The following is a 27,843-nucleotide window of genomic DNA, read 5'->3' as shown; positions in this document are numbered from 1 at the left end:
TGGAGGCTACCAGGAGATTCCAGCCTTGACAATGTGTTCAGGCTGCCAAGGTAAAGCACCATCAGAAGTGTCTTAGACTGTCGGTGACTTTTCCCCGTTCAAGGACACCTCAGAGGCATCCGTTGATATTGTGATGAAACTAAGCCTTCTTAATTTAAGAGGTGAATAAAGACTCTGGCGCCCTCGTGGCGTTCCATTATTTATCCGTAAAGATCTCCCGTGGCGTGGGGACGTGGTGACTTTTTCGTCTTTCTTTTTTTTTTTGAAGGGAAGGAAAGACGAAGCTGCGTTCTGACATCCCGAACAATTGAAAAGGCACATTTGGTGCGATGGGCGAGGAAGATCAGACTTTTTCTTTGGCACGTTTGACATGACTGCATCTCAGAACAAACTGCTCTGCCAGGCTCGCCGACACTGGAGCGGGCACATGGCAACCAAAAGAAAATACACCCATCAAAATCCAAATATCTGCGGCCCATCAGTGCTGAGAGCTGAGACGTGTAAATCCCCGGTGGCAGGCGGCAAAAAGAATACCGAAAGAGAGGAGCTACTGTTTTATTTATGAGGCACCCAACCCCCCCCTCCCCCCCAACCCTCTCCCATATCTGAATATAGAATAAGTGGAGACACCTTGAACTGCTGACAGGAATAAAATCAGTTAAAAAAGCCAGTTTTTCAGGCATGTCTGGAGTTTCCTGCGTAGACGCGGGTGCATAATTTCTCGTTGTGTCGAGCTCGAGTTCGATTTTGCGTGTTCACTACATTCGATGACATCATCCTATCCTGGGAGATACACCACTTTCCAGGTTGTTATTGCCCTAACAAGGTTTCCTGCTCTGGTGTCTCTGGTGACACCTCCTACCGTCCAATCCGCAGTGATTATCCCCACATTGGTGAGTGTCCAGTGTGTGTGCGTGTCCCCATTGCCTTGTGTGTCCAGGCCTTGTTAGGAGTTTCGGATTCGGACTTTGGCCTCGGCCCCCCTCTGTATACCATCGGCAAGTCTGAACTAAAAAACCCAGGTCCTAACTCTTGGACTCGCAAGCGCCGACAAATGAATCATTAAACTGTTCCCGCTCGGCCTCCCCTGCCTGCAACTGGCTCTGAAAACGTCCGCTCCCTTGTGCTTTTGGGCACACGAGGGAGCAAGACGACGCAACATGCAGCGTCCGTCTTTAAAATGACTTTTCCTCCAGCCAGAGTTTCTTTTAACAGGAGGTTTTACCTTAAATTCCCTCAGCCACCCTAAAAATTGGACTTACACTTAAGACTTACAACCATGAGTGATCTGACCATTTTAAGCACTAACGTATTGATACAACTTCATCACTTTTTCCACACAGTGCCTGCTTTAAAACAAAAACAAAATATGCATTTCATATTGTGGAAAGTTTTAAATGAGTTTTAGTATTTCCCCTCTAAATTCTAAAACGGAATTCTTTCTTTTTAGATCTAAACTTTGCTAGTTCTTTTGGCAGGATATGCATGAGTGAGAAAGTTTCAAAACTGTGTTCTCACTGCATAATCAAGTCGGTGGAATCAATGAAGTCAGTGGAAGGTGAACACGAAAGAAAAATAAAAGGGCGACTTCAAAAGTCTGACCAATCGATGCCTGGCATCCGCTGATGAACTCCATAGATGCTGGAATAAATAAGCCTTTCGGAAGTTTATAAAGAGGAAACGGCTTTTGTAAGAGTACAATACATGACAATGAGACACAAAAAGGACAACTTTTTTCCATTAGATTACAAAATGATCGACTGTTTAAGACAGCAATTAAAGCAGTGACCTCTGGCGTTCACGTCCTTGTACGACTGACCCTCTGGTACAAGTGCAGTTTGAATATACAGTATAATCACCACTGTTTTCATGCACGAGTCGACCAGGCTGCTGGCTCTGGGGCCTGGCAACAAGAAAGGGCCCATTACACTCTGGCAAAGAAAACCGAGTGAAAGTAAATGTCAGTGGTTTGACGGTGAAAGACAAGACAGGCCTCAATCCTGACACAAATTAAATTGAAAGGAAGCCGGGTCCCTCTAGGGGGAAGCAGGCGTTATCAGCGGGCCTCGCATCACGTTCATGAAAAGAAAGTAGCTGAGCCATCAGCTGCTGAGGGAGTGGGAGGTGAGGGGGTGGGGAGTGGGGGTTGGAAGTGTGGGTGACTAAAAGACCATCTGATTTATTTTTTTTTCCCTTTTCCGGGATCATGATCCGATGGGCTTGGCTCCCGCAGCCTGCGTGAACAAAGTGGCAGCCTGCTCAATATGTTAAAAAGCAGGTGGCTTGACGTTGTCGCTCGGAAAAGTGACATTGCTAAGGCCCTGGAGTATATTTACTTCCACTGTGTAATGGACTTGAGCAGGCATTGAGCCAAAACAGGGACGTTTGCAAAGGGAAAGGCAGGACTAGCATGTCACTGCCACTCACTGTTGTGTCCGCAATACACACTCATGTGAAATGAGTCATAGGATGCAGCATATTTACACTATATTAGCACAAGACAATGTACCTTCTGTACCATCTGTATCTTTTCATAGTCCATGTAATACTTTCCGTATGTGAGTATATATGTATGTATATATATATGTACACACGCACGCACACACACACACACACACACACACACACACACACACACACACACACACACACACACACACACACACACACACACACACATATACACACATATATACATACATTTATTCCTCCTAATTTCTCGGTATACCTTAACTATTAAATAACGCTAAACTACATTAGTTTTGTGATTCACTGTTAATTTCAATAGCAACAAAACACACACGTTCATGAAAGTGATCCACCCTACTGTTCAGTTCACCAAGTGTCTCTGCACTCTGGCGGGGGCTCCAGCACATCCCCACTGCTGCCACTCCTTCACAGCGCAAGTTAGTCATTCAGCGAACTGAAACGGCTAAACGCAGGAAGTGCTGCGCTCGGACAACTTTCGCAGATCTATAGTCTTGCGGCAAAAAGCGCCCACTGGTCGACCGCGCTGCTACGATTCACAGCCGGCAGAGTCGGCCAGCTCATCCACCACAGCGGCTGAGCACACGGAACCCAGAGCTGCTGCCACGAGCAAAAACGGAGGGCAGCGAGAGGTTCTTCTCAGGAAGAGGTTTGTTTGGGATTTATTCTTTTTGAATCATTCACTCGTGACCCACCAAAAAAAACCCACTTGTTTTTGCTGAGGGTGTTCATGACACCTGGGCTGTGTTCACTGTTGGCTCAGTTCTTTCATACCACTGCTGGCCACGAATGACGTGCACAGTCCAAGACAGCTGGTGCTAGTGTGGACTGAGGTGGTTTGCAAAATGCCAAAACACACACACACACATGAGAAGACCCATGCCCAATGCCATTGATTTATTTATTTATTTTTAAAGGGGACATTGGTACAGAGTCCAAGCTTGGAACGGTCTCAGTGTGAACTCTGCACCTTGTGTGAAAACACCATTATTCTATTCCTGGCTGGAGTTGATCAATTAAGCAGATGTAAAAAATGTATGAAACGTGTCTGAAATGTGTGCTTCACAACTGGGGGCTGGGGGGGGGAATCACAGTTTTTCAGGACTGAAGTAGTTTGAGTATCTGGCTGCTCACCAGGCTGGAGGAAACGCTCGGTGATGCACTGTGGATAGCTGCCAAATTTCCAACATCCAATCTTTTCCAAGAAGTGACACGCTGGCGCCCACAGGATGGCATAAAATAAAGTTCTCTCGGGATGATCTATGGGGATACTCTATTCTTGAAATATACAAGGAAATAGCTGACTGCTATAAAGATATTGTTTTTTTCCCCCCCGAAGGGGGGAAATCAAACTTCAAACCCACGAGTAAGTCACACAACTCGAGACACTCGTGACTGTCGGGGCTGTTTGAGGTTGTGAAAGTGAGCTTTGTTTCAACAATTCAACAAATCAGCAAATTAATTGATGATCAGAGCAACAGAACCAAACTTTTGGTAATTAAAACTAAACAGTTTCTGTTTACAGCTTTGAAAACGGCTCTGCGACATCACGAAATGTTGAATTCTTTCTCATTTTTTTCCCACTGAATTCCTAGAGAGACAATACTGTTAGAAAACATTGGTGAAGTTTTGCATAATACAGGATGCCTAAAGCTCGTCTTTGTTTCAGCCAATCAATGCAAAAATTAGGCCAAAGTCTTTTGGCTTTTGACTGAAAAAAAAAAAATTTCTCAACAATGTTGGTTCCTTTCTTACCTTTGTAAGGTAAGCACCTTCAATTATATGAACAGTGCAGACTGAGTGGTCAGCCAAGAGAATTTGAAAATTTGCTTTACCTCCATGAATCGTAAAACTGAACTTATTGGGCTTCTGGAAAAACACAACAAGCATAAAAAGACTTTGTGTGTGGATGTGCAATAAACCAGCTGGGAAACTGCAGCGAGCCACCATCTACTGTTGTTTGATGGTGTACACGTGCAAGTGTGCCCAGGTGTGGAACAGAATGACTAGTTTGAAAGCTGAGCAGCAGGGGAGAGGATGGCAACAATGGAGCCTAGGGTGAAAACACCTGACAAACACTTATAACAACCCACAACACAATAGCCGCGGCTTTAATCAAAAGCTGCCGAGCCTTAAACAATTGCTGAAGTTACATGCAGTAAAGTAGGTGGGGGACTGCAGTGGCCACCCAAGATAAAACTGTCAGCTTCCCTCTCACACTGCTCACATCAGGCTCCCATTTTGCACTCCCATCAAAGGAGGTTAGTGTGTGTTCTTTACTATAAAGAGATACACTACGCACACATTTACGTTTTCCCCAGTGGTTTTTTTTTTTTTTTTTTTTTTTACTGATAGTTAATTAAATTAGCATAAGGAGCAGACTGGGAACAGCTGATGTACTTGTCATTTTTACAAAGGCACAATAAGTGGTCACAGAGGGGGAGTCCAAGTCCAACAGTGCTGGTGATCCGCCATGAGTAGCACAATTCCTTATGTGGCATTGCAATTTGTCTGATTACAAAGTGCCTCAATGGTCCGATATTGGATCGGAGCAGCTGGAGTGAAAACATTTTGGGCCATATAAATAAGCAGTAAAAAAAAATAAAATCACTTATAAATCAGGATTACAAAGAAACAAATACTGCTAAACACCTATACAATCTTATTTCTGACTTTTCCACTCTTTATTTTTTATTTATCCCGTATCTAGCCCTTTTATTTATTTATGTTTTATTATTACTTATTATATATTGTTTTCCCCTTTTGATATGTTTATTATCAGATTTTCATTGTACGTTAATTTGGTTTGTATTTGATAACACGTTCATGCAATCTCGCACTTAAGCGTAATAGAAAATGAATACCATTACAATAAGATGATGTATGTAAGATCCCTTGACTCAAAAACATTTAAAACCAAACAAACAAACAAACAAACACGATCCAAAACTACTATTAGACTAAAAAAGGTCTTGAGTTTTCAGCAGGACATGAGAGAGCTCTCAGCCAGCTTCGTCTCGACGGCGAAAGAGCTGCGAGTGGATTTGTAAGAGAGCGAAGAGCCGCTGAGAGCTGTCAGTATCGGCGAGGGGCGGAGACGCGGCGGCCCTGGGGTGCTGGGCCTGAATATCAACGAGTCGAAAGGACCGATAAAAGAGCTGAAAAGAAAAAAGTTGACTCTCGCTCCCAACGCGTCTCAAGCAGCCGGTGGCTCGTCGGTTTTTCTCCCGCTGCTCCGGCCCGACCCGCCGGTCCCTCGGTGGGATGCGAGGCTCTGAAGCCGATGCGTCACGCCGCCGAGGTGCAACACGAGCCGTCTCAGGTGTTGTTTGTACGCCACCAGCCACCCGGCTGTACCGCAACCTGCGCCTGGACGGCCGGAGGCGTCTTGGAGGAGGCAGCGGCAGACACGTCGCGCCGTCTTTGTAAAAAAAATAAAAACAAAAACACAGCGACCAGGATTGCCGGAAGCACGCTCACGCTCTCCGAACACGTTGCCGCGGATGTTTCCAGGCCATCGTTGCACTACGCATCGCCGCTTCCTTCGCCGGAGACTCGGGCTCTTTAACCGACCGACCTTCCAGACGGAGACTCGCGCTTGTCAGGTTGATGAAATGATGCAACGTGCAGATTCTTCGGGGCGAAATTCCACTCGCGACGTCGAACTCGGACGTCTTGGGGAGTTAAAGGTTGGAGGCGAATTGAGGGTCTGCGGTTTGGGAGGACAGCGTTTCTTGTGTTTACACCTCTGCATCACGCATCAAGTGTCTGGGCTGGATTTGGCATTGAATATGTAGAGTGGAGAGGGCGATGTGCTGGCTCCAAACCGCTGGTTCCAGCTCCTCGCCGTAGCTTGAGGGATGAAAGTCTTCACAATTTTCTCATCCAAGAAAACTGAAAACTGATCCAAGAAATCCTGGAAGTTTGTTGACTGAAAGGTTTGCAGCAACTGGCTCGGCCGCGGGGGTGAGAGAAAGTTCAAGCACCGTTGTTTGTCATGTTTAAAAATAATCACCACAGAGCGATGGAGATGGCGATTATCGCGAGCTGGGAAAAGCAAATATGAGAAGAAAAACATGCCACTTATTGGAGGCGCCAGGCCAGCAGTCAGTGGCAATAAGCAGCGAAAACGTGCCGGTCATGTTTTCGCTGAGTGAACGGGGTGTTTATTGCTCCCAGCGAGAGGAAAACATGTGGAAGCCAGGAAAATAAAAACCAACAACCAAAACAGCTTTTATCGGTTTTAAAGATTTCGAAGTTCAAGAGCATTTTGAAATAATAATGTGACAAACCTAAAGCCAAATCCCTCCAATATCCAACCCTTTCCATCTTCTCACTCACTACCATTCATTCCTCTGGTTTGTGCTTTTGCTGCGAGTCACACGCGCACAAACTCCCTGGAAGTGGGGGAACGTCAGCTTCCGTGCGTTCTCTCATTTTTCATGCACTTCCCTGTGCAGGCACATCTGACCCCCAGGCGGAGGAGATTCACGCGGACCAACCAGCGCCTACCTCGCTCGGTGTTCGGAATGCCGATGTCAACGGTCGGGATGGACGGGTCGGCGTGGTCGCTGTAGTACTGGATGAAGAAGGCGTCCTTCTCCCAGGTCTTCTTTATCACCGGCACTGGAGCGACGGAAGGAGAAGATCTTCAATTAGATATACTGCACGTGCATACACGCTGTGGATCTTAGATCTTAGGAGATTTCACACTATGCCTGCTGAGAGTCTCGTTGGACTGATCTGTTTGATGTGGATGCAATGAAGCGAGACAGTCCAGCTGAATTATGGGTACTTTACTCTTGTTTTTATCTGTAGCTAGTGACCTGCAGCATTTATACTGCACAGTAAAAAATATTCAATACTCTATAAACTACACAAGCATGTCACGAGTAACAAAGTGACCGCTGCAAAGCCACAGTATGATCTGTACTGAAAAATTCCGGCTCAATTTGCCCCGCTGTGAATAATGTGCAAAATTGTTGCAACGTGTTGCTGGATTTAGACGAAATGACAGAAAATCTAAGATTTTATTTTCACTTGACAAGTCAACTAAAAATAATATACTATCACAAAAGAAAATTGTACCGTGTTTACATTTATGGCCTGTGATTTTATAAACTCTCATTACCACTGGCACACGGGTGGCAATTTGCATTCTAAATATCCAGCCTGTGCATTCACAGTACATTAAAAATGTAAAAGCCTCTAAAATGTTCGGATATGAAATGACGCTCTAAACTGACCGTCTTTCCTTTCTGCTTCATTCTGATCCAAACTAACCTTTGATGCTCTCATTTAATATTCATTCTGATCTCAACCGCCTCTGTAGGCCGCCAATGGCGGCTAGGAGCAGAAATTGTAATCAAGATAATTTGCGGGCACAACGTTGGAGTGTCACTCTCCGGGTCCGGGGCCCTGGTGTGGCGTCTGTGTGAACCGGTCCAGCTGTTTGATGTGCTGACGGAACCTGCTCTATTTTTCATCGGGTTAAAAGGGAAGCTGATCCCTGGGTGTCAGCCAGAGTTCGGGCATAAATTAAATATCAGGAGGTGATTTAAAACCAGCAGTGCTTTAGCGCAATGCATTTTAGTAATATTGGTGGGAAAAAGGGATTAAACCTTTCTGGGTTTTGTTTCTGACCCTGGTTTTATTTCAACTCTGCAGATCTAGAGATAGGATGTCTTAGTAGTTATGTAAAGCTCTCATGCAGGGAAATATATGTGCCCAAAATTGAGAGACAGAGAGAAAAAAACAGTGGGAAAGCCTTTGGGAGAGTGGGAGTGCACGCACCTCTGTCGCTGTGAAACTTCCTGCATGTTTTCACTGCCACAAATATATCTTCTCTCTTTACCGGCTCCCCCTTTAATGGAAATAGGAGAGATGTGAATTAAGGCAATGCACCAGCGAACCCATAGCGTAAATCTCACATGCGGCATGTAAATCACAGTGGGAATTATATACAGCCAAATGGCTGAAACAGGCCATTTCACGGACGCACAGTGACCAGTGTGAGTTCCTCTGTTTCATCGGCGGGTGAAAACTGTATGCTTGGTAATATGGGGTCAAAGACGGCACTGGATGATAATAGAGCAACACGCATCCAGGGCCAAGGTGGAAAAATAAGTAGCAGTCGGGTTTAATGGGAGTGTAAAATGAATTTGTTCCTATATCCAACGCCTCAGTGAGCACGTCTGCGTCTTTAATTGTCGCACTCAATACAAGCAGACAGAACACATTAGAGGCTGACATGAAATGTTCTGAGCCGCTGAGGATGCCATGCACCTGAGCATCACAATCCAACCGCAGGCAGGAGATTAAAAGCCATAAGGCACAAACAGAAGCTGCAGCTTCATTTCAGTAAGTGACTCCATGGATTTCCAAAGAAGGAGAGAGAGGGCGAAATGGTTTAAAACTAGAAAAAGGAAAAGACCACATCCAGTGAAACGATTTGGCATGGGGCCGGGTACTCAGTTATGTATTCCGGGCTGAACCGGCCTAATATGTGTTATTAAGATGTGGAAATGCAGAATATATCCAAGCATATCACTATAATCAGTAGGTAAGTCTGCTCGGATTTCAACTCCCCATCTCTGTCCATCTTCCTCCCTCCGATTGATAATGTTTCAATCCATCCTAATTCTTTTGTATGGATCCCATAATCCATGATAATAGTACGAAGCAGCTGCTCCAAGCCGCTCCGATAAACAGCAGATGAATATGAACGAGACTATGTTATTGGGAAGGGGAAAAAAAAATTGGCTGGCTCAACGGCGACCGGCGTGGACGCTGCCGCAGCGCCAGGTTTTGTTTTGTTTTTTTCCTTCCCATGATGGCACTTCTGCATTAAAAGAACATGAGAGGAGCACTGAAGGTTTTTTTTTTTTCAGCGGTCAGCATTCTTTCAAGTGACTCTGACATGAGTGCTTAAGCAGCCTGTCAAAGGGCGCTGACTCACACACACACACCTAATTTCCCGCCTGGCAAGAATACAGAAAGAAGCATGGGCCTAGTTAAACAAATCTGTTTAACTAGGCCTGGATGCTGATCCAATCAACTGACAAGGTTTGCCTTTCCCATTTCTAAACTCTTTTACTGGGCTCAACAGCAGATGGACATGGAGATAAACACAAAGCATTCCAGCTGGTAAGTTGGGTTACAAAACAAGTGGTGAAAGTGATTCAGGCAGTAAGGACTTTTCAGTAATCTTATTTCACCTTCCTTGTTTGTTCTCCAGTTTTAAGGCCAACTACAGTAATTTACTCTTGCTAAATAACAAGTCGTACTAGTGAGTCTTGAAGAGCGATTCGATCCAAGTAGCTGGATGTCACAATGAAACAGCATGAGGGGCAAGAGGTCTAAATGGGACGCTGCCAAAACAGATCAGGCCCCCTGCATCGCCATGGCAACGGTCCGGGAGCCGATGGGACATAAGAGACTCCTCGACGGCCCTCGTCTCCAATCGGGTCTCAAATCTTCCCCAAGGTTTCAATATCCACTGTCTGAGCGGCTGGAGTGGCTGTGCGCAGTGCAACAACTGACGGGCGGAGAGAGAGGAAAAAATAAATAAATTGAAAAAGATCTGTGAAGAAGCAGTGCGGCAATCTCTCCTGAAGGATGATAGACGGCCTTTTAACCTTGACTGACGACCACTTAAGAGAGCACAAACACCTGACGCTCTCTGCCTCCTCCTGCCTCAATAAGTCTCTCAAAGCACCGCCTTTTCATTTACAGGTGCCCGGATTTTCTCCGATTTCTTTCACACCAGAGACCCGATACAACTTCCCTTTTCGCATGCGTCACGTGCAAATGTGTAAAAGGCAGTGCGGGTGGGGGGGTCATATCTGACTTCGGTTTTAATCGCGAAAAACAAACAAATCGGGAATTGCGGCGCGGCACAAGTGGACTCATCCTGGCAAATTCCCACGTTCGCCGCCTCCGAGGAGAGGTCATTTTCTGCACTGATGCACAGTCGAACCTACTGGAGGGAACATGACCGGGCAGCCAGATTCAATTCCATTTAGAGGGGAAATCTCTATGAATAAAAAAAAGCATTAGTCGCATGACTCCCGGAATGAACCGCTTCATCCGTAGCGGAAAATACAGAGGAATAACAACAAGGTGAAGACCGCTGCGACAATATTGGAGATGACAGAAGAAGAAGAATTTATTAAAGGTCGCATATCACGACTATTTTCTGATCTTTGTTTCTCCTTCAGTGGAGTCCAGTGGAGAAGCCGTCCGCTCTTTATCATTTGCAAGAAGAGGGGGAAACAAAAGCATATTTAGCCCTTTGTTTCCAGTCTGGTGCGCCAGTTTTGCATGAACTGATGCACCAGTTTGCAGTTTGCATCAGCTCATGCAAACTGGTGTTTTTGCTGGGCCACCACACCAAGACATAACAACGTCGCCAGTGATCTGCTGCCTGTTGCTATCCTGCGAGATGTATTCGCTCCCTTCGTGACATCACAATGTGTCAATTTCCCAGAAGGGTCTGAGAAGATAAAGGAGTAAAGGATGAGCAGGTTTTCATAATTTCTGGGAAGTTTGCTGACGGGCTGGAGGGTCATATTCTCGTTAGCAAACACTGTTAGAGTGAATTCTTCAAGAACGGACGCTTCAATGACTGTAGAAGCCTGCAGGGATCTAAAGTAAAGGATCATTAGGAAAGAAGTCTTATCTTATGTCCAGTGAGATGAGAGTCAAGCAACCAAGCAAACCTTTGACTTATGTACACTAAGAAAACACTGACTTTGTTACTTCTCTCACAAATATCAACATTACGTTGACAGTCTAGTGGACTGACAGTAAATATCCAACCACAGTATTTCACAGGAATGACGAGTTCTTAAAAGCACTGTTATTCACGGGCCTTGTGTTTTCCCCTCTGTGTGCTTTTGTCTCCTTTTCAGCCCATTTTACGGCTTTATAAAACATGCACGCTGGCACCTTGATAACTTTACTGCATCATAAAAGAAGATATTTTGCTGCTGCGGCCACTTTTGTTGATCGTCATTCTTTCCTTAAACGTGCCCCCGGAGGTTCCTGACTTCGTGTTGAGGCTGCAGTGAAGTACTCCTTTGGCAAGACCCTCTGGCTCTGTACAGATCAGAATTCAGCCTCTCTTGTTTTCTCCACAGGGAAGCTACCAGCGCAGCCGTGACATCACGTTTTCCTTCAGCCGGCTGCTCCAGCTCCATGTCCTGGTTTCTGGTGGAGGAGGACGGTTTGTTTGGAGCGGGGAGGCTGAAACGGCACGAATTTGAATGGAAAAGTCCACACTGTGACAAACATTTGGGAGGGAGTGAGTTCCTGCCGAATGTGAACATGTGTGATGTGATTTGAATCGCAAATGAAAGAGATCAAATTGGAACTCAAACCCCCCGCCCCCGGTGGAAACCACGCAAGGAGAAGTGGGGGGAAAATTTCAGAACTGGGACACTTTGAGCTGCAGCTCCGTCAACCCGAAATAATCCCGACTCACCAGCTTCAGAACTCGACCGCGCAAACGTGCGCATCGGAGGAGCACTGTGGCTTCTTCTTGGGATTATTGATCGTTTCAAGGAAGGCGCTAAAGGGTAGCACTGCGGCTACCTAAAGGTTAGCTGACCTTTCTCATTAGATCACCGCTTCTTCGACATCTTTCAGCGAGAGGAGCCACAGTGATGAATCAGGCATGGTGGTGAGAAGGGTGCCAGTGCCTCCGTATGGCAACAGGGTCAGGAATAATAAATGATGGTGGATGGTAACGAGAGCACCAACAATAAAGGCTGAATAGGAATGACTGAATACATTTTCTATGCGGTAAAACTGATCCTACCAATTCTGGTAGCCAACTAGACATCCAGTCACCAGCCACTAACCAACACTGACTCAAATTCAAGTTTGGAACCAGAGACTTGTTAAAGGGATCGTTTTTTTCTTGCACCATTACCCCAAGAAACCAGCCGGCGCCGTGATATTCATTGTTTTTTTTCACTTCTAACATTGTTTCTCTGTGTTTTTTTTCTAATCAGGGAACTGAAACTGACATCAATTCAACGGGTCGATACTAATTCGTTAATAAACTCCTTCTTACAGAATGAGAATGGAAGAAGAAATACAAGGCGGTCAATTATGATAATTGCAGGGCGGTGGCGCCAGTTCGTGGCTATTAGAGTCGCGTTTCTCCCCCCCTGAAAGTGAACCGAAGTTTGCTTCACCCACGATTGCAGAGCAGAACAACAGCAGCGACGGCCTTTTACACGACACTCTGGCTGCGCATCCCAGAATACAGTCAGTGGGATGATTTAGGTCCATATTGCGCAACCAATATTTATGTTGGGGTGGGAAAAAAAAGAAACGTGTGCAGCTCTTTGTGTAAAGAGAACAAAGCAAGGAACCAGAAGGATAAAAGCTGGTGAGTCATCCGCGGCGGACAACAGGGATCATAACTTTGCCGTCCTGGTTCCAGATATTCGGAGATGGACTCCTTGCGGTATGTCATTTGTTGGAGAAAAACAGGATTCTTAGGCGACACAACAGAGTGTTGCTTGGCAACACTTGACTATTCCTCCCTCGGCCGCAAACTAAATTCAATTTAGAGAAGCAAACCAGAGAGTTTCTGTCCCTTCGGGTTAATGTTACACTGTGAGCGAGATGGGAAAAAAAAAAAAAAAAGCACATTCGACGTGGTGTTGCTGCTGCCCTTCACTGAGCACAGCTCTCCATCAGCTCAGAGGAGTTCCTAACCTCGCAGGTTGGGCCGAGCGGCTTTCGTTCGAGTTCTAGCTGTTCACCGAGGCCGTGGCAACTCACACACAACGGCAGCTCGCGGCTCAGAGTGGTGGCGCAGCGGCTGAAGGTCTGAGGGGAGTCGTCGGGCTCAGTGCACAGCTCGGGGACGGCGGTGAGATGCGGCCCGTTGCCGTTCTCCCAGATGTAGAGGGCGACCTGGAACGACACGGCAGGGAAGAGGGGTCGCAGCACAAAGGAGTCTTTAAGTCAGTTTGAATTCATTTCCTTCCGTTGCTTTAAAGAAATCAGTTTAAGCAGAACAATGTCCATATGAGCTCATCTATTATTTACGACGGTGGAAAAAAAGGAGGGGGGGGGCATCATGAGGAGGAACTGTGAGAATGAAAACTCAGTGGAGAGGAAAAGGATCCTGTGAAAGAATGCGTGATGAGGAACGAACCATCAGCCGCGTCTGGATTTCTCCAATCCTTGAAGGAATATTTCACCCACGAGAGCGCGGTTCACATACTTTGGGTTAAAAAATATGGCATCATCATCACATCTTTAACTTGCGCCACCTTCTGGGCACTTGCATGATACCACATGTTGTGGGGTCAGCACTCATTGAAACCTCTATATTGTCCAAAGGTGTGAGGTGTGAACGGTTGCTTGTCTTGTCAGCCTCAGCAGCCGTAAAACACCCGAATGATTACGTTGACTATAAAAGATGTCATCAGCGTCTCCATCCGGCTAAGTGGCTGACAAACTACCCCTTTTAAAGAGTGCACCGTCCTAAACAATAAAGTGCCGTAAACTGAGAATGAATCATGCAGTGTTTTGGCGGCGCCTTAATTAGAGCGTGCATATTGAACAGTCAGTGCCGCCGGCGTGTCAGCCGAGCCGATCCACCTCCACCGGGATGATGTCATGTTTGCTCGGCTAAACGCCTTCAAGACTCCCCGACTTCATTTCGCTGATGGAAATGAGGAGCTCCATGACCATGCGGCGGGATAATGAGATTTTACTTTAAGGTGAGTTGGATTTCACGCTTCACGCTCTGCATGAGCATTAGGCCCCGTCACGACTCGGGCCTCGGCTTTTTGACTGGAAAAAACACGAAACCGTCCGGTGGCGACTGTGGCACTCACCTCGTGCTTCAGGTCAATGGTGAAGTCAGACTTGAGCGGCTCCCCCTTGACTTTGCTTGCGAGCCTGAGGTGAGGGATAAAAACACGCTGAGTCACACGGTGCATATAAACAATAATCAAATTGAACTTTTGGAATGCACCGTTGATACGCCTTGATTTTTGTGGCTGATTGAGACTCACCGAACAACGAGGGGGATGCTCAGGGCCCAGGCGGCAGAGAAGTCTGGGTATTTAAAAATGGAAGGGTTCTCTGCGAAGGCGTAGTGGTGGATGATGGTCGACTCCTCGTCCTGGAGAGGTTTACCCAGGAACCACTCCTGGTGCGTGAAGAGTGTGAACAGCGTCAGTGTGAGTGCACGCTGCTTGTTAGCCAGTGAAACAGAACTTAGAAAAAGCTTCTCCTCTTAACCTGTGACATATCTAAAAATGAAACCATTTCGTGATGGCAGCAGATCCTTCAACAGTTAAGAGCCCCAACTACCAAAGTCGAAAAAGGAATTGTTGAACTTGGGGAAACGAGGGTTTGCTGGGAATGCCAATAATGTTGTGAAAGGTTCTTCGTTCTTCACGCAACCTTCATTTTTCTAAACAGTGTTTCCGAATAAAAAACAAATTCTCTGAGATTTCAAAGAAAATGCTTTTGACGGCGCTGCACTGACAAAATTACCTGCAACACACAAATATAAAAAGTCTTCTTCCTTCGACTTTCTCTTCCTTCTCCTTGATAATCGCAGATATTTTATGCTGCACGAAAGGCAGAACATTTGTCATTAAGCTGCCTTTGAAAAATCAGACTGTCTAATTGTCTGCTTTTACGCATCAGTGTCTCAGCATCCAATCATTAAAAGAGTACAGGTAAGTAGAAAAAAAAATACAAATGATTGCAGGGTCTCTAAGCGCCCGGGCGTCATAGAGCGCTTCCTTTAATTGCCGTGACGAGATTCTTCATTAGTCAGAGCCGTCAGTGCCTGCTGCGTTACAACGACCTTTCCCTTCAAATATCTGTGCAATCAACACGGTGTTTGAACCCAGCTGAAAATACACCTGAAATTTGCACTGTGGGCTCTTTGCACGTTTAATCAGCAACTAAGAAGTTAATGAGGCTTTCATATGGAAAACAAAAACCCACAAAACAAATGAAGAGAAAAGCTGATTTGCTGGGTTTGACTGAGGGGAAAAAAACAACCTTTTAATTACATCCCTAATGTATTATTTTCAAACTACAATCACACCCCCGCTGACCCATTAACAAGAAAAATGATTTCACGGGCGGGCAGACAGACCTCTGCATTAGACCTGCCACACTGACTGAAATCACACGGCAGACAGGTTAAACTGTGAGAACTGCTGGAGCCCAACCGGCGATGATGGCTCGATCAGCTGAGCATGAAGAGGGGAGCCGAGTGTGATGACGACGGACGGGGGTGGGGGAGATACGCAGGAGTGAGAGAGAGCGAGAGAGCGAGAGAGAGGGAGTGGGAAATTTCATACGTACTTTGTTCTTGTCAAATTTGGCGAGGACTTGAACGAGCTTCGTCACCCTCACGTTCGTCTCCTCCTCCAGGAACACGATCCAGGAGGAGTTCTTCCTGAAGGAGTGCGACAAGCTGCGGGAGAAGATGACGCAACGCCGCGAATTAAACCAAAAATAAATCAAAAATAAATAAATAAATCACATCCACTGTCGGATGATAAAAGGAGAAAACGCAGAACGTGGGCACGCGCAAGCTTCTCCGGTCTGGATCTGATCTCGCTGGGCCTCCTGACCCCGTCAGATCAAGGCAGCTGCAGATTTCCCCCGAGGCAGCAAGACAAAAGGCATTTCACGCAAACATTTGTCTTTTAGAAAAAAAATAAATAAATAAAAACTACTCAGACATGGGCTTTCACTGATGTATCACTGGAATCTTTTTGGCTGAACGCTACATACGGACTTGCTTCTTATAGAATGCTGCCCTAAAGAGCTTTGAGCGGGCAGACATTTGATTTTTGAGAAGCCAATAACGTGGACGACTCCGGCAAAAGTTTATTACTGCAGTTTAGCCCGGCGGGGTTGGAGCAGTTAACGGCCCCCTTGGTCTCCGTTACAGACACATCAGAGAGACCTCCAGCGCAGCGCGTGGCAATCAATCATGCTTTGCTGGCGGCCTCGAAGCCACGCGTGCCCTCATAACCGCGATGAGAGGGCGGGAAAACCTGAAAAGATGATCTTTTGGAAACGGCAAGATCGTCGGGTTTTTGCGGCCGTTTAGGGGATACCTACTGAGGCAGCAGAGGAAGGATGCTCCAGTCACCCTCATTATCTGACAGGCTGTGAAGGAGCAAAACCAGAGGGGCTTTCTGAAAGAGGGAGCACACGGAGGACAGACTGTGATCATGTTTATTGTCCGCACAACCAGCTGCACACAACTGAAGGCAGTTCACTTTTCTGCAAAAAAGAAAAAAGAAAAAGGAAAGACCAAAATGATGCTTGCGAGTCCATCGACCATCCGTCTGTATCACTGTGAAAAAAGACTGAACTGACATGACTGGAATTAAGTGACGAATAAACATAATATGTAGGGTATACAATAATAAATACATGCTATTTATAGTTGTTTTTCTTGAAACTCAAAAATGCTTATATATTAGTATATATATATGGTACATATATACACACAGTATATCATAAACATACAACAAGCATCAGAGAGACTCCTGCTGATGAAATGCAGGTAGTGTTCACAGTGGTTTTCACATCTGATCTTTACATCTTGACAATAGTTTGACAGCTCCCCCGAAAAAAGTTGTGGCAAAACCCTGTATTACATCCTGGTCCAAGTTGGCAGCCGTCTTATTCAGAACACGGTCCCTTTATTTGTGAGAGAAAAATTTAATTCCCCCTGGGCCTAAAAACTGGCTCCAGGTGTCACGATGAGATTTTGATAACATTTCCCATTCCGTGAGGTCTAATCTATTGGTAAAATATCCACACGGTATGACACCGTGTGACCCATGGATGGAATTATAGTGTGAACGAGAATATCCCCTGGGAACACTTGAAAAAAAAAAAAAATTCTGTTAAGCCGTCCTGTGTTCTGCTCTCTGCTAACCCCGTTACTTGATTAACAACAAGAAAAACATCAACCGACACCAGTTTAATCCTTTTAAAATAATTAAAAAAAAGTGTGTCCCTTATTAATTACTACTTCATCTCGAACATTTCTGCAATTATCCTTCTCCCACAATGAGAAAACGAGGTTGGCAGGACATAAAAGAACACAGGGGGGCAGGGGGGTGCACTCCGGGACACGGCCCGGGCTCGCAATCACTTCGAAATGAGCAAAATCTGTTTCAAAGAGACGTAGGGGCGGCGTGGGGGTCGGGGAGGGGAAGGTGTGTCGGATCGGTCCGAGTGAGTCGATGTTTCACGCTGCGAGGAAAACAAAGCAGCAGAGCGTGAGGGCCTCGGCTTCATTACAGCACGGTCCACTCATCACGCAGGAAGTCACACAGGAGAACAGCCTCCTCTGAGCAGGCCAGCCTCAGACTGCTTGCTCCCACTAAACTGCGCTAACCGGTCGGCTTTTCTGAGCCCTCGTTTAGCACGGGTTTTATCCTGACATTGATATATTAACGTGCACTCTGCTTGACATTGACACCAACCTGATGTAAACAATTTAAAGGTACAGTGTGTACAATTTGTAAGATTTAGTAGCAAAAACCTTTTAACTGTGAATATATTTGTTTAAGGGTACAATCGTTGTGAAATCAAAGTAGTTTGGTCTTCCTACCCATCGATTGGTTCATGTGTATATACATATTTTTGTAAGGAGAATGCAACCATATTAGGGTTGGAGGGTCACATTGTCCTTAAAGAAATCAAATGGTATAGTGGGGAATCTTATTGGACATAAATACCGTACTGACTGATATTGTATGACCTATAAGTGCCGTCCCTACGGTTACTGTTGCTACGGCTAGCAGGTTTTCACTTCTGATTCATTCACAGTGAACAATTTCAGAAGTCCTATTTCGGTAATGTCAAGGAGAGCTCGACAGAAAGGACTGCGATATGCACTTGAGAAGCACAGTAAAGTGAACAATGTGGTCATGCAAACGGCTAGCGTTAGCCTTCGCTGGCCAGGTGCTCGTACAGGCAGCTAGCGCCAGCCTGCTATGGTAGCCAAGTACTGTCTGTCTTGCATGATTATAACTTAAAATCAGGCAAACAAATGGTTTAAATAGGTGCCTTTACAGGAACCTCACACTGAGACGGGGAACTCGACACTTGTTGTCGCAGGCATCCATTTTAATGCGTGAATCCCTGGCAAGCTTGGGAGAGGGAGGGTGACCAATCCAAAATCTGACAATATGACAGAACCTAACCACACTGTACCCTGTAAAGCAGAAAAAACCAACTGCTCTCCGAAGTGAAGAACAGAAGTTTGGCTGGGAATTGACATTCCTCGGATGGAGTCGGCACAAGAAGTGGCTTTTAACGGCGATCGGGCGCCAGCAGAAGCAGCAGCAGACTACGAATCAGCCGGTAAGAGCCTTTTCATGTGCGAACATGCTCGAGTCAAACAGGGAGCTGATTGCTCTGCGACTGGGGAGAAGATGGAGGTCAGTGGGAAGCGGGGAGGAAGAGGCCGGGCGCAGATCCGAGCGGTCACCTGTCAAAAGGCAGCGGGGACGGCGGGGACGGCGGGGACGGCGGGGACGGCGCGGCCGCCGATGACATTTCAGACGGTCAGTGATGTGAAGCTCGTGACAAGCAAACCTCAGAGTGAACGCCGGCATTTGGTGAAAGGCCTAACATTTGCGTCCGCAGTGGCTGTGGCATCCACAAACGTACGAGACATTGGCTTTTATTCAGTGGAAGATTTTTGAGTTTGACCTTCTTGTTTTTGTTTTTAATCAGTTCTCAGAGGAAATGACCACCGGCTGCAGGACCGTACACCACGTCAACAAGATTTTAGTACATTAGGTAAAAGGCTCGACAGCGGGAGCATTAGCCAGCGGGTTGCCGCTGGAAGCACATATAAAGATCCCATCCAAGAAAAAAACTTCCTCAGCCTAGCAAGAATAAAAGAAAAACTGAAGAGGGTAAAAAAAAAAAAACCTACGAAAAGAAAAATAAATAATGTGAGCTTCCTGCCTCAAAGTTAGAAACATGAAAAGTGAAAATGCTTTCGACCAATACACAGTTGTTTTTTTTATTCTCTGACTTACAGGAGAAAAAAGGGTCAAATTCGTTCACGGTGAGAGCAGAAAAAAAAAAAAAAGGAAGAGAATTGTGAACTCCAACAGGAAAGTTATTGAGGTTTAACCCTCTTGACTTCTATCTCTGCTCTTCTCAGAGCAACTGCATGAAATTTTCACGATGTCCCGCATCAAGCTCGCAATAAACATCAAACGTGTGTACAGACGTCGACGTGGACGGGTGTTTTGTATAACTCGTCTTTGATCCCTCAGTATATCAGAAAGAATTGCAGGCTTGTGTCCTGTGTTGCTGCTGCACTTCAGACGTCCCAATCGGCGAGAATATCAAGGATGCCTGGCACTCATTGGGGCTGTTAAGTTACTTTCACGCCCTCATCTCACAAATTAATTACGGTCCCGGGATTGGGAGGGACTGAAAAGATCTCAATTACTGTTGTCTTTTTTTCATTTCTTCAGGCACAATAACCTTCCTGGCTGGGTGCTTTGCTGAGATTTTAAATCTTTAATTTTTCAGTTTCAACAGGAAACCGGACAGAAATGTTTTACTCTTATTTTCTTTTGTTCAGACAAGTGAAGACGCAGAGATGTTACCTGCGTGACAGTTTCCACTGTGACTCCAGTCTCTATCGGAAGCGACTCGACGGGCTCTGATAGGTCCGTCGAGTCGGCCGGCCGTTAAATGACGCGTCAGCAGCACGTCCGAGGACGCTTCTGAGAAAGACTGGAGTCACAGTTGAAACTGTCAAGCAGGTAACATCATTACGTCTTAACTTGTCTGAACAAAAGAAAATAAGAGTAAATCTCTCAACAAAGACAAAATGAACGTTTTAAGTCAAAGACAGGAGTTGTTTAGTCGACAATACAGGAATTTAAGCTCACTGTTTACTTTATTTAGTAAATTTTTGAATTTCTTCCTAACACAAATAGCCAATCAGCCAATCACATGGCAGCAACTCATTGCAGCTAGGCATGCAGTGATAATGCAGAATGGGTCGCCTGTTTAGAAAGGCAGCAGGAACTCAAATAGCCAGTGGTTACAACCAAGGTACGCAGGTAATTGATCTAATTTGGTCTCCTGATGCAGGAACCACAGGAGAGGTTTTCACATCTGACACCTGCTTTTAGCAGGGACGCTGCACTCACAATGTGACATTATATAATTAGCCACACGCCATTAGGCTCTGCAGATCTGACAAATGGAAGCAAGAAGGCTCGCTGACCTGCAAGCGTGCCTCATGTTCCGTCATCCAACCGCATGAAAGACCTTTCTGACCTCCTCCAAGAAAACAGAGCTTTTCTTTCTTTCTTTAATTTTTTTTTTTTTTTTTACCTCACACCATCTTTTAATTGGAAGTTATTGTATTCATCTTGGCAGTCGTGCCTCTGAAACAAACTAATGTATTTCAGAAGTTAAATCTGGAGGAGCCTGTAAATAACTCTTTGTGGATCATTAAATATCTAAAATTATTAAAAAAAACAAACAAAAAAAATCTCTTTATAGTTTAACAAATTGCAAACACTTGGCAAATCTTTTTTTTTTTTTAAATGGATATGGCTGTGGGGACTCTCTTTCAAAATCCAATTTTCCTGTGCAGGTAATATTTGGCAAATAAACATTTTCAAACAAGATGGAGCCTGAAAAGACAGAAACTCTAAATCGATGTGTTATTGGACATTTAGAGAATCTCTGTGAAACAATTTAATGTGTGCGAAAAGTTTAATGGAACGCTCTGAACAATAAGAGCAACATTCCTCATGGCCAGTGCGAGCTGAGCTACAAGAATAATGACAATTTTCCCAATTGTGAGTCATTTCTGAAATCCTCTCTCCATTTTTCTTCTGGTTTTGTTTACTTCTGCTTCTTAGTCAATTATAGCACAAATCATGCTTTACGTAGCCTTATTAATATGCATCAAATCACTCCACTGAAACACGCCGCTCCTGTTTATATTTCTTCCTTTTTAAACTACTTTAAAACAATTTAATCATAATCACATTTTCACGATTGATTAATTATGTTTTCATTTGAACATTTTTCAAAAGTTTTCTGTGATGTTTATTTGACATTTTACGGCAACGCAACTAATGAAGTACTTGTGTGCTGCTCCAGCTACTGCCAGCAGTGTAGCGTTGTAGCTGTTACCTTCGCCATAAAGCAAAGAGGGTGCAGGTGTGTATCGGCATAGTAGTCAAGTCAAGGTAGTCAAGGTTCTGCTGTATGGGGATCCAACTGGGTGCAGTTGAAGAGGTCTGAGTCACTCAGATGAATATAAAACAAAAAAGCCTTTTATGAATTAAGGCTGCAGAATTATAAGAAATATGGCAAGAATTTTCAGCATACAGGAATTTATCAAGGCAGTTGCCTTAACCTTACTCCATAAAACATTCCATTAGTATTCAGTAAATAGCACAACTGTATACGCTTGCAAAAGCTTGTGTTTCTTGTCCTTTTGTTGTACATTACTTTGTCGTGTGCTGTTAGGCTGGCTGCCTGGCAACACACCACAAAGAAGGTTTCATGGTCTCCATATGATACATTTTGCACATCCATAATTACGGCAGGTGCGAAGGCCTGCATGCACGGCTCATCCTCCTGTAGATTTAGCTGCTGTCAATAAAAGTTTCCTTCACATATTTCTTCAAGGATCTCTGTGAGCCCCCGTGTGCGCTCCACATCAACTCTTACCTCTGTGAGACTTTGTGCCTGCTTCAGTAAATCTGCTCTCCGTCTCTCAGCCTGCCTCACATGGAAGGAGTTGCTCTGACTCTGGAGGACGAACACTATCTCCCGCAGGTCTGGGGGTTTGTGTGAGGGGGGACACAAAGGACAGAGATGTAAGGCTTCAAGCTGCGCAAAAAGGATTATGGCAATCGATGACCTTCTGAGAGCGAGACAAGATAAGAGCCAGGTTTCGAATGGCTGAGGTGATTTTTCCCGGTTAATCTCCATTATTGGCCCTGGTGATAATACCCAGCGAATCAAGGGCTTAATTGGCTTGGGGAGAAAGTAATTAATGTCTGAGCCCAGCCTAGGGGTGCCTCGTAAAAAGAATGGCAGTCAGGAGAGTTTTTTTTTTTTCCCCAGGTAAAGTAACACCCAAAAGATTTGAACAGACCAGCTGCCCATTTTTAACGACACAATGTTCTCAATAAAACTCTGTATGGTTTCTGCATTTTAAGGTCAAGGTTAAGAAGGTGACAGTGGCTCAATACTGCAAGTGTAGTGCTTAAAAGTGCTTGTCCCGGCCATTTTCATGCTGACGGCATGCTACGGTGCTGACCTAATCGCTTACCCAGCCGACCGCAGCTGGGTTTTTTTTTTTATACGAATTCGTTTGCGAAGGATGACATTGTGCAATGCAAACAGCCCACATGATGGCAACGCTCCAGCAGGCAGAACTAGAAAACTAGAGCACTAGACCAGAGGGGATTATGAATTCAAATAAAAAAAAAAAGGGGGAAAAAAGCATTTTGTCTTTGGCTCCATACAATTACACTTACTCCAAATCCTGTAAGCTGTCCGTCACGTCCACAGAAAGTCTGCTGCAACCTGGCTACAGCGACTGTGACAACAAAATGGAATTTAGAGGATTTGGAGCCGAGAGGAATGATCCAATATCCAGCTGAGAAGAGCGGAGGGAAAAAGAGGACTTCGAGATATACCGGCTTCCTCTGATATATTGTCTTCTTACTTTAATCCTGGTGAAAACTTAAGTGCTTTGTGTCAAGTAACTTTTTCTGTTCGCTCCGAACAATTTGGCCAGCCTCTGAAAAGAATGTTTTTGGATGGAACACCGTCTTAATATAACAACCTGTCATAAATTGTTAGTAGTTGAAGATGTTTTTTTTTTTTTCCCAAAGTGCCTTTCCTATTAAATCTCCAGGGTGTATTTTTTTTTCTTTTTTTTTCAAATAAAAAAAGAAAAGAAAGAAAGTGCCTGGCTGACAAGACTGTAATCTTCCCTTTGGAAGAGGTGGACACAGGAGAAGCGGGGAAGGGCGAGCGCTGACAATGGCTGGATTAGATGGATTGAATCTTGGGTTGAGGCATTAGCGGCGGGGTCATGGGTAAACACTGTGCACAAGCAACTGTTCCACTTAATTAAGTGTTGGTCGCCACGTTTGCTTCCTTTGCGAGGCTCACGACAAAGAAAGCCGGAGTTGTGACGAGAACCAGGGTTGAATTGAAGCACGTCCGTCTCCCGGCGGATACCACCTCTCCTGACTGAGAGACCTCCAGCCTGGGGAGCCAAATGAAACCGGCACCACCTCTAAATGTCCTTCTGCTGAGCCGGCTAAATGAATGGCCTGTGTGCATACGTGCGCGTGCATCCGTTCTCACATAGAGCGGAGCCTTTCAAGGCCCCCAGGTGAGGCGGCGACCTCCTGATACTGCACAGTGCAGCAATAACGCAAAGGGCCACGCGAGACGGAGAGCCCAATCAGATAAGCCGTACGCCGATCCCTCATTGTGGAGATAATGTGTAACTGGCTCCAAAGCAAAGGAGGAGAATGAGGAGGATAAAAAAAGAATCTAATTAAGAGTGAATTCAGTGGCCCTGGCTCAACGCTAATGAGTTTCGATTAATCATCAAACAACAGGAAAAAGAGGGGAACAAGAAAAATCCTGTTCCAGCGCTGTCCTTTCTTCACCTCCACCATTTGTGCGTCCGCCGCCCATTATATCACACAGTGGTGGCGGGCGCACGTCTTACAAAAGTGCAATGGATATTCAGCGTAGGAGGACTTTAATAAGAGATTTCATACCTCGGACAAAGAATATTTAAGCGGACACGAGGAATATCAATAAGTCAACATGCCCACCAGTTTGTACGCCGGTTGTCCTTGGATTGCAAGGACACAATAAAATGCAGATGTTCTCGGAGGCGGTTCGTTGCACAAATCTGATTATCGGAAAGTTCAAGAGAAATCGTGTGGTGCACAATAAAGTGCGTTCAGATTCCTTTTGTTGTGAAGTTCGTCCTCTTGGCTGTCAGGGCTTCGGTGGCCGTTCAAGGATGATGACCAAAAGGCATCGGTGACGTCTCATGAAAATTCACAAATGACCTTTGAGTGAACACTTGACTTGGGAAAAGTGGCAGATGGATTTGCGTGGCAGCTTGATGAAACATCCATGAAATTCGCTGATGCTCCCTGAATGCGTTGATGGCTGCTCCATCATCTGTCTTGTCAGCCTCCAGCAGTGTTTCCTTCAATTGATTCACTTGGACTACTTCTGATTTCACTGGACACCCATAACCAGTCAGCTTCCTTAACACCTTGGTGAAGCAGAGAGTTGCAAACAGTCACCGCTGCTGCTAAGGAGATTATTGTGGAAACTGCTAAAACAGTTTCTTTAAAGCTACCTGGCATATCTGCATTAAAAAAACATTCACACAAAACCAAAGACATTTCTCAGGGGAAAACATTGTTTCATCCTTGCCGGCTCTGGAAAGGATCCCAGTAAACACTGCGGTGTGTTAATGCAGCGATTCACAGCAATGGGAAGCCTCTGGCCCCCTAAAGTAGCAGTATCCAATCAGAATGGCCTATATACAATAATTGTACCTCCCTAATACAAACACATTCTCGACTGAATGCATGTCAGACAACTTCAAGTGTACTTACCTACTCATGTTAGCACAAATCAACATGCGTCCTGGCTGAATTCAATTTTCCTCTAGGTGTAAACTCACAAACTTGAGTAAAAAGTCCAATGAAATCATGTGTGTCAGTGAGACCTGCCGGTTTCTGGCACATTCGCCGTTGCTAGCTGCTTTTTCCCGCAAGTGTTTCAGGCTGTTGCAACGTTTTCAAAGGTGTCTCCTGGTATGTGTTTAATGCCTACTTGCATGGTCAGTTTTGACACTGCTGAGAGGTAATATTGTTAGACCAAGCGGCTGTAAAAATCTTTTTCTTTTTTTTTTCTGAGGCGTATACGGGCAAAATCCATTCATCTGTTTAACAGTCGGGTAAAATGAGCTAAAAACGCCACACAACCACTGCTTCAGTCAAACATCAAAAGGACGCCTCTTTGCGGATCATGATTTCGGTGGAACGGGAGAGATTTCAAGTCCTGTGATCACCTCGGAGGGGCTAACTTCATTTTGCCAGGCTGAGGGAGCCGGCAGACTGGTGTTTATCTCCCAGGACTCGTTCAGCATTCCTCCGAGGGCACATCCCCGGATAAAAAAAGGAAAAATGAGTATCGCTTGTGAAATATATATTGGATGAAATGAATCACAGAGGACCTGTGCTTCTTTATCTCTCAGATCTGAGGCCTTTCCTCACTCTGCTGTTTTAAAAACCATCACCATCAGGTCCGTGGGGCACCACACGGTGCCGAGGCTCCGTCGTCACCGTGCTCTCGCTCCCCTCTTACCCTCCTCTGAATACAGAAGGGCAGAGAGCCGGACAGATTGCGGAATAACAAATGGGGACGGTTTGTGTTTAATTAGTAAGCGAGAGCGCGCCGTCGCGGGAATAAATATCTATTCTTGAAAACATAGATTGCGTGTTCTTGTGGCAGCCCCGGCCCCGGAGCGCCATCACCTTCGCGGACGCAAATCGATGGTGACACTTCCTCCGAGCGGTGGGGGGGGAGGGACGGCAGACGTTGCCAAGTGGCTGAGGAACCGTGAGCGCGGTGACCTCTAGGCACTCCTGCAGCTCTGTCATCTCCATCAGTGTCACAGAGCAGGTGTGTGTAGTCACCGGAGCTGTCAGACGGCAAAAAAATATCATTTCAGCCTCACAGTGTCTCCAATCCCGGCTCTGTGAGTGAACACGTGTGTGGCTGAGGTGGGTGGGTGGGTGTGGGTGTGAGTATGTGTGTGTGTGTGTGGTGGTGAGGGGCAGCAGCGTCAAACGAGCAAACATGTGGATAAGTTTGAGCGGTTGGGCTTTTAAATCTGGCTCTGAAAGGGCAGTGGAGGAGAATACGGATGGAGAGCAGATCAATAGAGCAATTTGGGTGACAAATGCTGGCAAAAGTCTGGAGGGATGAGAGCCAGTGAGTACGGCCATTACGCTGTTCTGTGTGTGTGTGTGTGTGTGTGTGTGTGTTTGGAGGGAGAGGGGGTGGCAGTGGCGGACAATAAAACTGTCGCGACGAACGCCGAGCTCTTCATCCTCGACGCGTGTTTCCGGCATGACAGACAATGTCAATAGCTCATCCCCGTAACCCGGCGACGCCTGTCGCTCGAGCGAGCGGACGAAACGATCGGCCGCACTCTTAACAAAGCACAGGATTGGACTTCAGCGGACGAGATTGGCCTGACTCGTCTGTCTTCCCCGCAAATTTGCCTCCACATCTTTGCTCCGTCGCGTCCGAAAAACAAGTTGGGGAGATGTGGCGCACCCCGGGTGTGTGGGGCTTTTGGGGGGGGGGGGAGCCGGGCGCCACCGAGCGTGACCGTTGCACCAGACAGCACGGACGGTTAACAGGCAATCCAAAGAATATTGTTTGGCAGGGGGGGGGGTTATTCGATACGGAGGCTTAAATTTGATGCATCCAACTTATTCCTCTAAAAGCTGCTGAGACTGAGATTGACTGTTTTAAACTACTGACACTTTATTACACTTTATAACTTGCCAATCTAAATGTGTCTGTTACTCGACATGTAAGCACATCTTTTCTGTGTTCATTGATACTTCATAAATGAAAGATTGGCTTTAGTTGCCCTTTACCTTAATCCATCTTATTCCATCATTTATACAGTATAAATACACAATCAATAAACGAACAGAAGTGCTTACAAATCAAAGAAAAAATGTCAGCTGAGTTTAAAAACTAACTACCAGTGTGTATTAATGCAGGAACAATGCTTTACATCAATAACATATTTGCAAACACTTTACTAACTGCTGAAAGTGTGCGCTCGGCACCAAACCTTTCGTACCTTCCCATCGCAGCTTCACACGGCAATTAAAGTGATTTTTCTCGCACCCTGCTTCCTGTACTAATGCAAAGCCTTTCATTTTATTGATAGATACAGGCCAAAGCATAATTTCTGTTAAGGATGCAGCTGGAAAACCAAAAACAGATGGTAGCGGGCCAACAGAAAGACTCTCTCCTCCTAGATAGCACGAGTGTAGGGGGAGCAGCAGCACAAAAGGATTGTTGGATGGACCCCACTGTAAAATGAGCTCATTAAGGTTCTCTCGAATGTGGTATTAAAAAAAAAAGCCAACACATTCACATCTGAAACAATGGCAGTGCAGGGAGGGGGGGAGGGGGGAGAAAGCGGCTGGGAGCCACAAGGTCTTCAACCTGTGATTATCTCGG

General features: G+C 45.6%; 1 protein-coding gene across 1 annotated transcript in view; it reads right to left on the bottom strand.

Moving 5' to 3' along the window:
- Nucleotides 1–27,843, bottom strand: part of b3glcta (beta 3-glucosyltransferase a) — a 58,766-nt gene that overhangs the window by 6,098 nt on the left and 24,825 nt on the right. The window contains exons 4-11 of the mRNA XM_076036471.1: nucleotides 22,243–22,352; nucleotides 16,615–16,691; nucleotides 15,847–15,958; nucleotides 14,532–14,668; nucleotides 14,352–14,415; nucleotides 13,285–13,419; nucleotides 8,281–8,350; nucleotides 7,000–7,113 (exon numbers count right to left, since the gene is read on the bottom strand). Of these exons, the coding sequence (XP_075892586.1) occupies nucleotides 7,000–7,113; nucleotides 8,281–8,350; nucleotides 13,285–13,419; nucleotides 14,352–14,415; nucleotides 14,532–14,668; nucleotides 15,847–15,958; nucleotides 16,615–16,691; nucleotides 22,243–22,352 (819 nt within the window). The remainder of the gene's footprint in view (nucleotides 1–6,999; nucleotides 7,114–8,280; nucleotides 8,351–13,284; nucleotides 13,420–14,351; nucleotides 14,416–14,531; nucleotides 14,669–15,846; nucleotides 15,959–16,614; nucleotides 16,692–22,242; nucleotides 22,353–27,843) is intronic.

This window comes from Nelusetta ayraudi, unplaced genomic scaffold (assembly GCF_046127955.1).
Source record: "Nelusetta ayraudi isolate G7.1 ecotype Tasmania unplaced genomic scaffold, CSIRO-AGI_Nayr_v1 ptg000048l, whole genome shotgun sequence".
In the NCBI taxonomy this organism is placed as follows: Eukaryota; Metazoa; Chordata; class Actinopteri; order Tetraodontiformes; family Monacanthidae; genus Nelusetta; species Nelusetta ayraudi.
This window is presented reverse-complemented; position numbering and strand designations above follow the sequence as displayed.